The following is a 19,056-nucleotide window of genomic DNA, read 5'->3' on the forward strand; positions in this document are numbered from 1 at the left end:
TAATTTAACATGATTTGGAGAAAAAATAGTAGATGTGACAAAGAACTTTTGCTTTATAGATTACAAATCAATATTTCATATACACTATAGACTGATTATAGACTATAGACTGGACTATAGACTTGAATAGTCTAGACTAGACTGTAGTGTATAGCATAGTCTAGACTATAGACTAGACTATAGAGTAGACTATATAGTATTTTTTAATATACACTGTACTATAGACTGTTTATAGACTAGACTAGGCTAGACTACAGACTTATAGACTGGACTATAGACTTAAATAGTCTATAGTCTAGACTATAGACTAGACTATAGACTAGACTATAGACTAGACTATAGACTAGACTATAGACTAGACTATAGACTAGACTATAGACTAGACTATAGACTAGACTATAGACTAGACTATAGACTAGACTATAGACTAGACTATAGACTAGACTATAGACTAGACTATAGACTAGACTATAGACTAGACTATAGACTAGACTATAGACTAGACCATAGATTAGACTATAGACTAGACCATAGATTAGACTATAGACTAGACTGTAGACGAGACTATAGTCTCGTAGACTAGACTATAGTCTAGAATAGTCTGTAGTATATATACTATACCGTGGTTTATAAACTAGGCTGTAGACCAGACTATTGGCTAAGACAAGGCTGTACCGATTAATCTATAAGTTAACTAAATCTAGGCTGGACTATAGACTAGATTATACCAATTAGATTATATATACTAATGAGTAGACTATAGTTTCTGGACTTACTATATACTAGTCTATAGTATCTGATCTATAGGCTAGACTATATCGTTTTCGTCACTATTTATAATAAATAATAATTTCTTAAAGAAAAATTCACTAAAAATCACACGTTGAATTAACAAATACCGCTATTCATCACAAAAAAACTAATTCATTTTAAAAAAGTTTAATGAAACCTCAATTCATTTTAGATTTACCTCACGTGTAACTAAATTCTATGAATAAAACATAACAAAAACTAATATTTAAAATCATAATACAATTGTACTCACCTTTAAAGTATTTGAGAATTTGCCCGCTCTAGCAATCGCTGTACCAAATGTTGATGGTGCTATAGCAATTGATGTGGATTCTGGTATTCCAATTATGCAGACAAGTACGAAGGTTAACAATGTTAATATTATGCCACTGCCACAAGGTTTACAAAACAACATTTTCTATTTTTTTTCTTTTATAATATTCTCATATAAACTATTTATTCATGTATTTTTTGTGTGTAGACCAAGTATAAAACACTTTATTTTCCCAAGTACTTCTTTAGCATTCAAATTAATTTCTTATAATTTTTCTTGCTATATTTATTTTTTAATATTATCACGGTTTTTATAAACTTTTGTTAAGTACGAGTAGACCAATTTACACTTAATGGCATGTAAATATAAATATGTAGTTTTGATGCGATTACGGTATTTCGTTTTTTTACTGAAGATATAAAACAAAAATTTTAACTTAAAATAATTACATTAAATCCACAAGCAATTTGTTGTTTATTATGCATTTAATTTATATATTTTAACGAAACACTTCTTTTTTGTTTTGTGCGTTTTGTTAAAATTAATTCTTTCTACAAAGCATTTTCCAAGTTTGCACAGTTATTTTTTGGTTTTGATGTTTATATTAACTTAAACAATATCTTTGCTCGGTCATGGTCTTTATACGACTGAATGTCAACTAGTTTAAGGTTTTATCTTAAGTTTAACGGATTCATAATGATCATTTTATAAGAATGAGTTTTTAATTTTGCTCATTGAGGAATTTTTAAATACAAATTAGAATTTCTTAAGTCAATGGATTTATAATAGTTTTATTTCTAATATATTATTTATAATACACATTTAAATTTATTATGAAAATAACCTGCTCTAATGTTATTTATGTTTAGTTTTGCTAAACATTTTCACTTTTATAGTATTAATATTTAGTGTTGTTTATGCTTGTAGACAACAAAATTAACATGTTGTTTTTATGATATCATTTTGCGTTGTAGTTTTCTTTTTTAGTAAAATAGGAAGTTTCTGTTATTTTCCCTCTAATTCCTCCGTTCTTTGCCAAAAATAGTAAGAAGACTAGATACATGTTTAAAATTGATTAGAAATTTTATTACAAATAGAATATTCCTAAATATTTAACATAATCCGCATAAAAACAAAAGACTTAAGACATAAACTTGTTAATGGAATACATTTATTTCCTGTTCTAAAAACAGATATCACCTAAGGTTGTTGACTTAAATAGAAATTAATTAACAAATAATATGACATAATTACGTCAAATGTTGGCGAACATAAAAAATGAACTAAGATTATTATGGATCGATCCTTTGTTTTGTTAAGATTTTCTCATATATAAAGTTTATGTTTTGGTTGTGGATTAGAATCTTTGTAAGACTCATAGTTAATGGATTTACGTTCAATATTTCGATGGATTACAAACGATAGCAGGTGTCTGAGAGTTTTACTATCCCCTTTACATTCCTCTGAATCCGCATGTCCTTATTTATTTAAAGCATTGCGTTATTCTACTGACCTCTCTCCCGTAGGGTTATGTTACTTTGATGAAATACACCACTTAAGAGTAATTGCAATCCTGAAAAAAGATGCTACCAGTAATATCTGGTCTGTCGGTACTATAAACTGATGGTGATCAATTGTATCCTAGACCTTTCCTTACAATGATTTGACATAATCTGGTACCATGGAAAGCCGCAGGACAAAGTTTCGGAATTTGTCTTGTCTTGGTTATTAGAGGGGTCCCTTTGATTGATATACGGTAAAGAGGAGAGACTTTGGAATTGGGATTTGGAAATGAGTTCGTGTTATGTATAGGTATATGATACAAGGTAAATGTAGAAGTATATGGAGTGTGTCGGATGTTGTTCGCTAAAAGTGTGTCGAATGAATGAGAATTGTAATTGGTTGAATGGTAATGAATGAAAGTTATCTTATACAAGTGATACGACTGAATTTGTCTTCCTTGTAAATGGAGGTTTACAAAAATTGTCAACGTAGTGTAAGATGCACAAAAGCGGCTGTGGTGTGTCGCCTAGAGGGGTCAACCACTGGTTAAATAAATACCACCGTAAACTAAGGTCAACACAGCTGTTGTTCACGTAAAGCAATTCGAATATATGTAGCAACGGACTCCTATTGTTATTTGCTCTGAATCCATTCAAATTTCCCGACATATTTGCGTCTGGTATTAGATAGTGTACATTGAAGACGTATCCTTTAAACAACTTTGGTCAGTATCCTCTTCACATCTTTTTTTAATATTGCATAAAAAACTGCTCTGCTAAATTCTCAAAATAGATCACTCCTGTTCTTCATTTCAATTTGAATCGAAATTTTCTTCGTTTGAATTCTGCATTTCGATTCGAAGATTCGTCTTTAAAATAATAACTTCCAAAATGAATTACGATCTTAATTCAGAATACATTAAAATAAAATTTAAATGCTTCTTCCTTTTCTTACGATTCCGTTTTTTGTTGGAATAACAATTTTTGATCGTTGCATAACTAAATGCGGAAACCTAATCGAAATGCAGAATAGGGGTGAATATTTTAAATAACATTTTACGAAAATGGTATTTTATCACCCACAAGTATTTTTTGCAAAACATAATGCTATCTCATTATGTTTTTATAAATTCAAATTTTTCCTAAACCGTTAATTGCTAATTTATTTTTCGTAAACAGTTATATTATACCGGACACCTCCTTAAAATGTTAATTTTAACATAAATACATAATTGTTATATTGTTTAACAAAACAAAACTCTAAAATAAATACAAAACATTAGTATACACATTAACAAAATACTTTGTATTTTTCAATAATAATTAATATTTATGAATATTTAACTACAATTTTGTCGTTTTGTTACCAACACACTAGACCAATAACCTACATCGTCTACTACCGGTAGTAGACTGACTTTAAATTTTTTTTTCAAAATTTTGTTTTACAACAACAATTTGTAGCACCCAGCCTCTCTGAACAGATGATGGTAATAATAATTCGAAAATCAAGTGGTCAGACTGGATTTATTTATTTGCCTTTATTTTTGTTTGATACAACTGCTTTTCTCAGCAAAATGTTGTGTTTTTTTAATAATAACAATGCCAGGGGGAAAAAACACTTGCACTTTTTAATGAAAGTAAATTTAATGTTTATTGTAATTGTTGTTGTTGTCTCACATAATAGGGTGTTGTATTGTATTGAATGTGTTTTTTTGTCGTATATGATAATGACGTAGTTGTGCGGTTTTGTTATTAAACAGTACCGGTTTTAAAAAGAAATTTTACATTTATTGGTTAAAAAATACATTATTGACAATCCTTTGTTTAAACAATTGACAACAGAGTTTTAATTAATGAAATCTTAAAATTTTGAAAAATTGAAAACTTCATTGAATATAATTTTAATATATACAGACTGAGAAATGTAACTTTGTTATCTTTTGTTAATACAATATATTCTTGTTTTCCCGACTGTTCCAAAATTTCAATGTCCTCTCCCATGTCCAAATTATTGCCTTACTCTAGTTATGTTCACTATATAGGATCTTTGTGGTTTTGCCCACTGTCTCATTATTACGAGGTGCCTTGTGTGGGATCCTCTTACCAAATTATTTTAATTCAATTCTCGTTGGGTAGAATGGTTTTGTGTTCATCGGTTTATCCACCTCAATATTCTTTTCCTTGTCAATGTCAAATTTTACGTCAAGGCAACAATAAGTGTTGGAAAATATTTTGTAGTCTTTTTATTTTATGCTGTTAGGATGAAAATCTGTCCAAAATGTCTTTAAAATTTTTATCCTTTAAAATGTATTAAAATTTTTAATGTTGAAAGATTTTTTTATACATCTTTTGATTCAGACAAAATAAACTAAAAATAACACAAAATATTTTACAACTCTTTTTGTGAGCTTGACATCAAATTTGGCATTGTTCGATCAGTAGAACTATTTTAAAATATTTTTTTTTTGAAAAATATACTTCTTAAAACTTTGAAGTCATTTAAAAAGGACACAGGATCACAATATGAAAAACTAACAGAGAATTTTTTCTCCATTAAACTTATAGTTTCAGACGTATGTATATCATCCGGTTCGTGTCTAATTTTGAGTGTCGGACGGTGTTATTTGTTTAAATTTAGGTTTAATATTTTAGATGAGGTGTTTAGATATGTTTTTTTAACAGGAAATAAAATGTATTCCATTAACAAGTTAATGTTTTAAGTCTATTGTTTTTATGTTGATTTTACCAAAAATATAGAATAATTCTAAGTTTCAACCATTTTTGTCTTTTTAACTATTTGTTATATATTTTCTAATCACTGGTTTTTTAGTTTGATAACTATTTTTGAAAAATTGATGAAGAATTATGGAGAAAATACGTCAGACTTCCTATATTACCAAAAGAGGTAAAACATCAAATGAAATCTTCAAAACAACTTGACATTTTCAATTTATTTTGCTATCAAAAATTGTTTTCGTTACGAAAGTTTATTCTGTCATGAATGACGCAATTAGATCCCTTATTAGCAGTCGTTTTATACAAAACCAATAATTTTTAAATTAACAAAATTAAACGTTATGTACAAAAACTTACAAGAACGTTCGAAATATTAAATATGGAATTGTGAACAGTTGCAACAAATTGCATATTACTGAAATTTAAAGTTTCAACAATTTTCTTATTCAGAGAAAATATAAATGTACTTTCGCTTTAAACTTAAAATTGTTTAAATAATTATTAAATAACTTTACTCTTTGCCCTCGTATTTTTGTTACACATTTTTAGTAGACCTTTTTTAGTTTGACCTAATATCAACATTAAAAAGCAAAAGTAGTAATAGTTTGTTATGTCACAAATTTCTTATCTTAATACATTCTGATAGGCTTCCAAATAATGAAAAACTACTCTCATAAATACAAATTTGTTTATTTTTAAAGTTTAACCTTGATCTCTTATAACTATTTGATCTCAATTAGTAATTTTCTGAAATTTCTCTTTTTTTGTAAATTTACGACCAGTTTGTTATTTAAGTCTTTTGTTCTGTAATTAAATTTATTACTGCAATAGCGAAGTTAACTTAACGCAACAACTTCCCATAATATAAAACATTATTGATTTTAGTTATACAAAAAAACGCGCAAAAGACGACAGACAGCTAAACAATACCGGTTCAAATTTTCACTACTGACCAACTGACTAAATTCAAAAAAAAATATAACAATTTAAAACGGTTTACGAGCTGTAAATGATTATGCAAGTTCATCATCACTGCAGTCACCTAAATTATTGAAAAAAAATCAAATAAATGAATACAAGAAATATTACTTTTAACAAGTGGCAAAAAGTGGGTGTTAGAGATAGTTTTTACAATTATTCGAAATTCGGTAATTAAATTTAAAAATGAAAATGTTTCAGATTGGATACCTATGAATATAAAAAGTCTTGAAAAAAAATTGAATTGTTCTAAAGCCGGAGATCCACACTATGCGTCTTCGCCTAAAAGCATTATGTGCTTTTCATATCAACTTCACATTCTACGCTTCAAGGTAAATTTGACGCTTATTATTAAAATGAGTCTTTTTAACTCCTTTTTATGACCGAAAAATTATCAGTAAGCTGCGCGCTTAAAAAATTATGATGATATATGATTGAAGATGATATGAAGATGATATATGATTGAAAAAACAATAACAAAATATATAGCAATCATAAATTAATCACCAGGGTGTTTGAAATATGATAGTTTCCCACATTATTTTGTGATCATATTTCAGTTGGAAGATCTAAAATTGTTTTTACTTAATTGTTTGTGTTTGTAACGGAACAATTACACTTAAAAATGGATCAAAAAAGATTCAAAAATGATTCGAAACTGATTAGAAAAGGGGGCTCAATTTTGAATGGCCTAAAATATGTTAACATAATTCTCATTTCGTTTATAATATTAAATCTATAATTATTTGAGTTTGTTTAATATTTTTAAAGTAGATTTTTTGTTCCGGAAATTGGTTTAATTAAAAAAGTATTTTACTAAAAAAACTCTAACTAGTTTCAATTATTGATTAAAATCTGATTTATTCCAAAAACAATAACAAAATGTACATTAATCATAAAAATATCATTCAGATGTTCGTGTTTATATATTTATTATGTAATTAAATTTCGCTCAGTCGAAAGTTCAAAACCTTTTTTCTATATATTGTTCTATTTGTTTGTAACAAACCTAATATGACTCAGAAAAGGCTTAAAAATTATTATAATATGATTCAAAAATTACTGTAAAACGACCAGTATTTCAACTCAAAAATGACTCGAAATTGATACAAAAATGAGTAGAAATTGATCACAAGTTGGGCTCGTAAAAGACACCTATAAACTCCGTAGAATTGGTGTTGTGAACCAGATTAAAAGAAAACTTTTTAACTTGATTTGGCTAAACATTTTGTTTTGAGTTTAAAATACTTTTGATCTCAAATACTATAATTCCGTATATAAATGTTTTGAGCTTTACAGATCTATTTCAAACGATCCTTCTGAATATTGAAAAATAGTGAAAGAGACATTATTTAAAATGAATAATCTTAATCCGTGAACAGTCTTTACTAAACTAAAGAAAGATGAAAGATGGTAAAAAATGCAACAACAACAAAAACAAATAACAATTCATTGTTTACAAACACACTCACATCACAACAATAACGATAAAAGTCAACAAAATAACGATAAATGAAGAAAGTGAAAAAGTACCATCGAGTAAAATCAATAACAGCATAAACCAAAGAGGTGATCGTAGTAAAATTTCTCATGAGTTAAAAGAGATGTATTTAAATATTCACACACATACATAATTATTATGTAACAAGATCATTTATATACAAGTTTATTGTTAAATCATTTTATTTATTTTGATTACAACAATAATGTTTAACGCTCTCGTTTTATATTTTTTTCCTTTAACGGAACTAAATAATCTCATTAACTTTTTTTTGAAAAAAAAAGTGATTTAATCTCTTGTAAAAATTGCATACTTTGGAGAGCAACAAGTTTTTAATAAAAATTAATTAATGTGTCATGACTTTTATCTTTTTTTTTGTTTATTTTTGGATACGTTAAAACATTTTACATTGCTTAAATGTTTTAAATTGTTTCATAATTGTTAATGCATGTTTTTGAGTCTTTTGTTTTTTTTTGAGATTTGAGTGCATTCAAAATTCAATAACTATTCACATTCTGTAAAATAATGTCATTTCATTTCTTAAAATTTGCGAATTTCCATTTAATGCAGAGTTAATTTTTAGACCGATTTTTTTGAAACTTTGTTAACAAATTTTAAAATTTTTGACAGATGTCATCGAAATTTATTGTTAAATATAAAATTTTAAATATATTGGATCAATGACTCTTTCAATTTAGCTTGAAATTTTAGAATCCAAAGAGAAACTTTAAAAATATCTACATAACCTATTTTTAAAGCTACAGTAGAGTCTACATATATGTATCTATATAATTAAATAAAATGTTTTTTAACAAAGTTTCCACTGCTGTCCAAAATAAATAAATAAATTTCTCAAAATTAAATGTTTCAATAGAAAAAAACCTTTTTTCAGTGGGTATTGGCGGTTACAAGTTCCTTTAAGAGATTAATATTGTAAAAAAATAAAAATATTTATATATTTCAGACCCAAGTTTAAGGGACAAAGAAGAGTCGAATTAATATAAAATTTATTGAGTAAAAGCTGCTTCCAATATTTATATAAGTTTTGAAGTTAAACTTAACTTCCCAATAAAAATTGGGAAGTTCCCTAGTTCTAGGGAAGCTTAATTTGAAAACAGTTATTTTATCAGCGGATTAGACCAACTTTGAGAAACAATTAATGTTGTATCCATTTTTTAACAAATTTATCAATGTCTTATTATCTTAAATTCATGATTATTAACAGACGTATATTATAAACTACTTATTTGTGCAGGATATACAAAACCAGTTGTGTGTAGAAATATTTTATTTTTTTAAATTTTGTTTAACTGATTCCAAGAAGTTGTTTCGGAACTAGTAAGCTTTCCAATGAACATGTGTAGTATCAATGCATAATTAGTGTCAAAGAACTAGTTCCTTAAAACTCTTTAGAAGTATTTTAGAACCATAACAATGTTCCAAAGAACAGGTACCAGAAACAATGGCGACATCATTAGTTCTATGGTTGTTGGTTACGAATCTGAAGTGTTTCTATTCGCACTTGTTCTAGAACTAGTTGTTTTTAAAAAAAAGTTCTGAAATTTTTCCTGGGTTATAATATTTTTATACGCCAATATATTAAACACTTTTAAATGAAAATATGATCCAAAATTTGTTAAATATTACACGCTTCTGTCATAAAAACGAAACGATCATTTGCAAAATCCTTTTGCATCGAAAGGAGAGCAATTTATTAGCAATTAATTATTAGGTTAGCTTCTTAAAAATCCGCAGGTTGAAAATTTTTTAATTTTGCTCTCTAGATTTTGATTTGGTACCACAACGAATATATTTAAAAATTTTAAAATATTTTTCATATGTGTCAGTTTTATGACACTAAATGATCGAAGGAATTTTTAATAACTTTTAAAAATTTCAACCAATCTCATTGAAACGTTAACATTATGTGACAAATATAAATATCTGGAAGGTGATACTATATTTCTGAAAGGTGGTTATTTTCGATTTTAGATTTAGGGTGGATTTCTTACTACTCAGTTAAACTAGGTTTAACTTGCTGTTAGATTAAACTCGGAACAAATTTAGGCGGACTTTAACCAATGTTTGTGTTTTTCAGTTATGGGTTTAGATTCAGTTAACTTTGTTAGTATTGCCAGCTTTTAACTCAAAAACATAAACAATGAACAGCTGATTTTTGCAAATAATACATTTGAATGAAGAAGATTAAGAATGAAGATTATCTTTATCAGAAAAACTCTCCCTTAAACTGATAACTAAACGATTAAAACGCAACTTTGTTTTCAAAAATCCATTAACAATTGTCGTAGTTATGAATACATTAATACAAAATTGTTCAAATTTGAACTTCAAAAAGTGACTTTCTAAACGATGCATTATATGGGTTAAATAAAATTTAACTTAATTTAAATGCTATAGGCATTTTAAACACTTTTTCATTTAAACTGTGTTTATTTTACATTACACACCTAATTCAGTTTCAAAAGCTTATAGGTTTTACAACCGTTTTGATTTACAGATCTTATTAAAAAGCCAAATTCGATGTCAAAATTGTAATTTGTAGAAAGCCAATTAGGTACATTTTGTTTTTCGAGAGCACTTAAACTTGCAAAATAATATCTTGATTCCAAAGATTATTTACTTGTTTTCTCTTACTTTTAAGGAGAACATTTAAAATGTAAATATTTTCAAAAGTTCTCATACGATATTTATGAAAAAATTTAAGAATATAGGGTTGTGTAAGGAGATATAAAAAATGCAATTTTTTTTACATATCTTGGGATATGTACTTTTTTAATTTTTGCCACAAAATTTATGACGATTGGTAGTTCATCGAATTACAGCAACAAATTGTTAAACTTAAAAATTTATTAAAATATAAAAGTACGTACAAGAAACCAAAAAGTATAGCAATTAAAATAGTCTTTGACATAGTTGGAATACTTGGCTGCAATTTCAAAAATTTGAAATATACTAATACAGCAGTTAAAAAAGATCATTTAATTTTTTAAAATTGCATAAAATAAACCTTAATAAATAAATCCAACCTATCTACATATATATGTAAATATCATCTGTTTAATGAGACATGTGAAATTGTTAAAATAAACAAAATAATTTCAAACTTGCTTACGTACATATATGCAATTGTATTGAAGAAAAAAAACTAAAGCAAACAAAACAATGATAAAAATAGAAACACACGTTGACTGTCAAAATCACAAATTAATCTTTTGTTCAATGACAACAATTAGTAATTTGAGATTGCTGCAAAACTTTGGAATTTTGTAATGAGCAAGAAATTCAAAACAATTATAAAATTTAACATATATTTTTGTGTATTTTATTTAATAAATATTTTTCTTTTGAAATGAAATATAATCTTACGCAAATATTATTTTATTTGTTTTTCTAAAAATTTGTAAAAAATATTTTTTTATCTTTAAAATCGAACATATACACTTTTTGGATATCTATATATATTTTTTTAATTAAACTTTTAACTTTATACACATACACTTTGTAAGTTGTAGTCACAATAACAACAAGATCATTTAACAAGTTCAAGTTTGTAGCTTAAGTCTTTCGTTTTACTTTAACTCTACGTTTGTTTTTATTTTTTTTTATTTTAAAAATATTTTCGTTATTTTTTATTTATTTATATATATTTTTAATAACATTTTTCGCGTACGTTGTTTTATGTTTGACTGTCAACATGATACTGAGGCTGTGCAGCCGTTTGTTTAAGCGGTAAATTGCTATTTTTCTCGCTATTTTTACAGTTGTTGGACTTTTTAGTTGAATATATTTATGCGTGTGCGTGTGTGTGTGTGTGTGTTTTATTTATTTTTGCATTAAAGTAAATCATTAACAAACAAATAACTTTATAAATATGTATTTAAAAAAATGTAAATAATGTGTATATTCATTGCTATTGCTTGCATACATTTCACACAAAAAATTATATCATAAGCAAGCAGCACATACCAATATTAAATAAAACAATTTATAAATTTTTCAATCACTTTTACGCATGCGGTTTGTAAGTGTTTTACAGTGGTGCGCTCTGAAAAATTCTTTCATTTTGAAATATTTACTTATATGTAAAATCTAAAAATTTCAAAACACTTAACATTACCGATTAATTTGATTTATAATAACCGAAGTAGGAATAATTTCAATTACGTATTTTTTCGATTTTGATTTAGCTTCTAGTACCCCACAAAAAAATATTGGAGTACATAATCTATTTAAGTAATTCAAAAAACTATTTTCCTATAAACATTCTTGATGTACATGATCCGTTAAGTAGTCCTATGCAGGCATGGATTGTCTATTTTTTTGAAAACAACATGGTCCATAGCCTGCGTTATATTGGATCATGTAACGGATAATGTATCTCCATAATTTAGACAAGGGAGTAGTTTTGGGATTACTCCGGTGTAATGCATGGATGTATTACGTGGTCCTCACTTAGGACATCACAAAATTAAATGTATTATGTTCTTTCTATATATACGCACGCGTGTGTAGGGTATTTTATTTTTTTTTGAAAGGAGGATGTATGCTTTCAACGCTGAACTGGAAATTATGAAATACCAAAAAAAAATTAATATTGTCATTGAAGTTATTACAATTTTCACATTGTGACACTTTTAAACAGAATTTATAGATTTTTTAGAACTAAGAAATGGGACACTCTTATACAGAATATAAACAGCTTCTTAATTGTATGTATATTGCATTTTGAATCCCTTTAAAAAAGTAATATGTATGACACTTTTGTCATTATGACAATGGACATCATGATTTAATTTAGTGTATCATGGCTATGGCCATGGTAACAGTATTTTCACTTACTATCGTTAGTGAAAGTGTAAGTAAGTGGAAATACTGTTACCATGATACACACTCCTAATTAGGAACAACTATAAGCTTACCTACCATATTACTGTTTTATTTCGAAAAATTTTCAAGAAATCTCATAATGATATCTCGTAACCATCTACATCTTTAGTACACTAAGGCCCATTTTTACAGCTTGCCAATAACTCATGGGCCGATTATATATTGCAACCGAACTTCGCTTGCGTTACCAGTATCAAAACAATAGAATGATTTCAGTCAAGAAATGGTTCAGGACAACCAAAAACTCCTTGGATGAACATTAATATTTTTAAATTTCCAAGTCATTGCTTAAAAAAACGTCTAGCAACCACGTCATTTTTGCAACTGACAAGTTGGCGAAAAAAACTCCTAATGTTTTATCGATATCATTTAACTAAAATACAATTATGATAACAATAAACGAGTTATCTGCGTTATAAAATACTACCTTTAGTTATTACCAGGGCAAGGATTTCGATGCAAATGCATACGAGTTTTTTTTCGAATCATATTGCATATTGGTGGCATATTTTTGTATATTTTGTTATAAATGCATATATTTTGCATATTTCCAACATTTTTGTAGCATATTTTGCATATTTTTTAATTTTTCTAAATTTCTAATTTTTAAAAACAGAAACGTGGGGAAGGTATTTTAAGTATGTACTGTTAGTTGTAACGTTCACTTTCAGAAATTAAATATATAATAATTAAAGTTGTTTCATAGTCTTTATATTTGTCATTCTCGAGGGCGTGGTTCTGTTAAAGTGGTATTATAGTATATAAAGCAGTTCTTAAAAACCTGTATATTTGCTGTCAAAAACTTAAGATCTGGGGGGTTACTCCGTATTTCCGTATTTCGAAAGAAAAAGTTTTCGAAACACATTGTATTTAACATACAAATTCGAAATTGTTTTTCATTCGAATCGAGTTACAGACTAACCCCGCTGAATATCTATTAAATATGTACCTTCACAAAGAAATATTTTTTGATCCGTATTTATCACATTTTTAGTGCATACTTTCCCATTTCATAGTGTATATTATAAGCGCATATTTTTTTTAGTGCGTGAAAATACTAGCCCTGGGGGGTTACTCAGTATTTCGATTCTAATGAAAAAGTTTTGGAAACACAATGTATTTAACATATAAATTCAAAAATTTTTTCTATCGAATCGAGTTACAGAGTAAGCACTCTGATTATTACCATGATGTAAAAATGGGTCTTAATAAATAAAATATGATTTGGAATCTGATGAAGCTTAAAATTTATTCCTGATAGGCTTAAATGAAATTACAATTAATTGCAATGAAATTTTCCGTAACTATTAAAAAATCCAATCACAATTATAACGGCAAATATGACATTCAGTCTCAAAAAGTATACAAAAAATCTTAACCAAATTTAAAAGCAATATTATTCTTATTGTGCTAGGTCAGGTCAGGGTTTTAAAAACTACATTATATTAACTTGCAAGGCAACCATTTTTTTTTTAACAAATTCAAACTTTAAACTACATAGATACTTATTTGCATAAACAATACGTCTATCGTATTTGATATTATTTCATGTATTTAAATAATGTATTTTTTCTTATTTTATATTGTTTAAAAAAAATTCATTTTATAATGTAGCAAAAATATAAAATTTTAAACTCAAATTATTTACTATATAAGCCACTGTGTATAATATTTGCCACTTGCCCTGTTTGCGGTTTTTTTTCAAAAATTTATAGCGTTGGAAGCAATGTAAATAAAAAAATAACAACAACAAAATTTACAATAACAATATAGTCATCAATATCTGAAACTACCATTTAGATAATATTCATGAACAAAAGGTGTTGGATTTATAAAAGAATTTGTTTTGATTGACGCTGTCATATACATTACATTAAATTCCCATGAATTAAATTTATTTCTTTTATACATTCCAAGAGACATATATACGTTAAGTTGTATATATGTATGACTGTTTTAATTAGTAATTAAGAATTCTAATTGAATTTTTTTAACATTTAGGCAATTTTTTTATCGAATGTATTCTTGTTAATCTAATCTTTAGATTTGTATACTATTTTGTGACCTTTTTTGCTCCATTTAACATTATTCATACGAGTTCATATATAAACATACATATGTATATATTTTTTATTAGCCATTATATTTGTTTTTTGTAGCTTTAAATTTGTTTATTTGTATACTTACGTTTGTTTATGTGTAATTATTGCCATTTCTATGTGTTTTTTCTTAGTTTCATTTGTGTTTTTTCTCATTTTAATATGACAAGTACAAATAAATTGTAAATTGTCATGGTTAGTTTTGTTATTATTGTTTTTTATTTTCACAAAATTTTGATTTAGATCAAGGATTTAATTTCTCATGATTTGTATATTAGTCTTAAAAAAAATCATTTAGTTTAACAATATGGATAGAAGACTACTTCTAAAAATCTCGATTTTAAGCCCTCAGAAAACAAATAATAAAACTAATAATTTTAAAACAGTTACAATTAAGTCATAAACACTTTTAAATACATAAACATAGTTATATGTATTTAAAAATTATGTTGTTTTAATATTCACTAACGACTTTTTTTAAACTTAAAGCTTCAATTAAAACTTTAGTTTTTATACTAAACAATTTAAGTTATATTTTTAAAAAATTTCCATATGTTTGACCAAGGATGAAAATTAATATAAACATTTTTCATTAAACTAATTGCTTTTGTCTGCTTAAAATTTTAACAATAAGTTTTAAGTACAGATTTGAAAAATTAAATATACTACAAAAATTGTCTAAATGAGAACAAAATCTTAGACCATTTCTTTAAAGAGTTTTGTGGTTGCTTATGGATTGATTATAGACAACAACTGAACCTCAGTTGAGTTGTTAGTTGCCAAAATGAAATTACAAATGGGAACTGGCAATCGACAGCCGTAAATCTAAGTTTGCCAAATTAGCAACTAAAAATTTGTGGTTACTGAGATGTTTTTTAAAGCAATTGTGTGAAATTTTGTAAAAACAAAAACCAGTGGTTTTCCGGTTTAACGATTTACTCAGTTTAGCGTATTCGAGATTTAGAGAACGGTCAATTTTTTCTATTAAATACCTTTTATTACAAATGAATGAGATTAACGAATTTAAATATAATTTTTTTATAAAAAATGGTGAAAATAATACAAAACGATCACTGATAAAAATAGGTCGATTATGTATCTCGGTTGCCACTTCAGTTGCGTTGCCAGCTTCAAAATAAGATAATGTTTTAGGGTTAACAATGGCTCAAGTCAACTAAAACTTATTGGACAAATTTTGTTAATGTCTAAAAAATTGATTATGTTCAAGATATTGCTTTAAAAGCGTCTATTAACTACATCATTTTGGCAATTGGCAACGCAACTGAAATTTCATTATTATCGTATTTGAAAAATGTTTTCTTTTAATGATTCTTTAAAATCTTTCACTTTGGTTTGCTTCTCATTTAAAAAAAAACACAAGTAAGAGTTCTATATTAGGCTGTGCCGAATCTTATAAATCCTTCAATATGGTGTGTTAAAAACAGTCAGTACCAAAAAGTCCTATTTTACATCACTTACTTCGGTCTCAACATGCTTAATTTCATTTTCTAGATTCATTATAGAAAATTCAAAAAAGTACCTTTTGAAAAAGTACCCAAAAGTTCTCTCTTATGGGTTCTCACCTAATTAAGACTCTACATTCTTAATTTCATGTTACTATGTTTAATATTATGGAAAATTCAAAAAATACCTTTTGAAAAACAAAAAAGTATCAAAATTTTCACTTTTTTGAGTTCTCACCTAAATCCTATCTGATCATGAATAAAACAATCTCAGTTTTTGATGAAATTTTCAGAGGTTTCCTCGGATTTTTGTTCATATCTCCGTTTTTTATGAACCGATTTTGCTGATTTTAAATCTTCCCGAAAGCATGTCTAACAGAATTATTAATGATTCTGATTTAGCCGAAAACTGATTTCAATAAACATACGTACAGACGGACATGGCTTAATCGACTCTTCACACGCAGGAGAAGAGTTTTTATTAAGAGAGTTTTTAAAAATACTTACAAATGGTCATAATCTTTATGAATCCATTAAGAAGATAACAAAAATATACTTCTTATCATCCATTACCATATATTTGTAAATCATAGAAAAGTTATCGTTCCGTTTTTCGTTTTTACGAATAGGCCGAAATTATATAATTCGTTAAATCTGGGAAAATGGTGTATTTTATTTTTAGATTCAATGGGTCCGTGTCACTTTTATTGAGTCTGTTATTACTTTCGTTATCGTTCATAATACTAAATTTTATGTCAGATGTGTTGACTACTGACAGCACAACTAAAGTGGGATTTTGAAAATATTTATGTATATACATATAAAGAACATATTACTTCTAGAACTAATTCTTTTGAAGATTAATGCGATTCTTATGTACTCCCAAGAGTTTTAAATGCTATTCTAATCACATAAAATATGTTTTGTCTTATTTTAAGAAAAATCTTTCATAAATCATAAAGAATTGGTCATCTAAAACTAAGACATCAGAATTAATCGTGACTTAAAAACTGAAAAAATTAACGTTTTTGGATATGTTTGAGGGCGCGATCAAATAATGGTTTTATCCCGGTCATATACATAGTATTCAAATTTCTTAGAAATGGCTGCTAAAGGTTAGAATAACCATAAAATTACAGGAAAAACTAATTTTTGATAAAAGTTGCCCTCAAAAATTAATTGGAATTGATTAAAAATCTCTTTCTTGTACTTGCGATAAGAAATATCATTTTTTTTGGAATTTAAAATTGTTTCGAGCTTTATGTTAAGTTACATATCTCGAAGAATGATAAAATGGCAAATGTTATATTTTAATTTTAAAGTCAACATATAAGACATTCAGACGATATATTTGTCTTCCCGCTTTTATAAGGGGTCATATATGGTCTAAAACTGCTTTTTAAATCTAAGGACAGATTCGAATTCAGCTATTCTTAATCCTACAGACTATGGTTTTAGATTTCGACTTATTGTTTTCAAATATTGTTGGGCTGTGCAATTTAATAAACTTAAATAATATATAACCTTATTTAACTTATATGGGGTTATAATGTTTAAAATATAAATACAACCTAATATAGGGTATAACTGTTATACACTTTTAATTGACAAATGACAATTTTTGTAATATTTTTCATTATTGCTTTGTGCTTAATTTTCTGTTAACTGTTTAAATATTTTACATACACACATGCTTGTATTTGTTTCACATGCATAATAAAAAACAAAAATGCATTATCTCTTGTTTGCTCTATTAAAATTTCTATTCTCCCATTACTTATGTTTTTAAATTATGTACAATTTTGTTTTTTTATTTTGATTTGCAAAACATTCCTTTAGGGCTTTTCATCAAAAGAAGAAAATTTTTTTATTACAAATGTATATGTATTTAAATATTACGTATTATGATTTACAAATTCAAAAACATGTTAAGTAAAAGAAAGTGGATTTTGATGAAACACCCTAATGTTTTGATTTTTTTGTTTGTTTGTCTATTTTTTTGATTATTACATACATTGCAAATGTTTTCAATTTTGCATACAGTAAATTCTTAATTTTCTTTTAATGAAACTTTCTTAATTTTCTGTACGTCTGGTACTTTATAGAAAATATTTTCAGATAAGCTTAGGAAAATAATAAGTAAGTAAGTAAATAAATAAACAAAGTTATATATACCCTCTATCACCACTGATGGTGGTGGAGGGTATAAAAAGGAGGGAGGGACTTTGTTTAAATATAAAATAAACAAACAAATCCATCATAAATTGTATTAAGTAAAAATCTCATCACCAGGCGAACAATATTTTTAGCAGGAGTTTTAATTTAAAATTGTTTCACACACACACACCATAAAATAATGAAATTGTTTTTACATTTTCAATAAATAACAAACCAACAAAAATTTTAGGCAGAAGCATAATATAAAAAGGAACAAAAATATTTTGTTTTTATTACATATAACGGTTAAAAATATGAACCCTACAATGAGCAATATTAATTCTTTTTGGTAGATTTTTTTTACTTTGATAAATATCAAATACAAAAAGTTAAATTTTATATCGTTTCAAAATATAGAAAACAAATAAATATTTTTTCTTTTTAATAAAAATATATTGCAAACAAAAACGAATTTAAATTTTTTTGTCATTTTATTTATTAAAAAGAAAGAAATCTATCTATCTTCTCTAGCATTACAGAAGAAACTGGCAGTAAACAACAAACAAAAACAACTCTTATTTTTTTTTACTTTCTTACTAAATTATAAAAAGTAAGTAAGATGTGTTAAAAAGCTGCTAAAAAT

The 19,056-nt window shown here is 26.5% G+C and overlaps 1 protein-coding gene across 2 annotated transcripts in view; it reads right to left on the bottom strand.

Moving 5' to 3' along the window:
• Window positions 1-11,475, bottom strand: part of LOC111684255 (juvenile hormone esterase) — a 30,964-nt gene extending 19,489 nt beyond the window's left edge. Inside the window, exons 1-2 of one of the 2 annotated variants that reach the window (XM_046950111.1) lie at window positions 11,304-11,475; window positions 1,046-1,475 (exon numbers count right to left, since the gene is read on the bottom strand). In XM_046950111.1, the coding sequence (XP_046806067.1) occupies window positions 1,046-1,207 (162 nt within the window). In that variant the 5' untranslated portion in view covers window positions 1,208-1,475; window positions 11,304-11,475. Of the gene's footprint in view, window positions 1-1,045; window positions 1,476-11,173 lie in introns of both variants that reach the window. The other variant, XM_046950112.1, reaches the window with a different exon arrangement.
• Between the last annotated feature and the right edge of the window lie 7,581 nt (window positions 11,476-19,056).

The sequence above is a fragment of the Lucilia cuprina genome, chromosome 4, assembly GCF_022045245.1.
Source record: "Lucilia cuprina isolate Lc7/37 chromosome 4, ASM2204524v1, whole genome shotgun sequence".
Classification (NCBI taxonomy): Eukaryota; Metazoa; Arthropoda; class Insecta; order Diptera; family Calliphoridae; genus Lucilia; species Lucilia cuprina.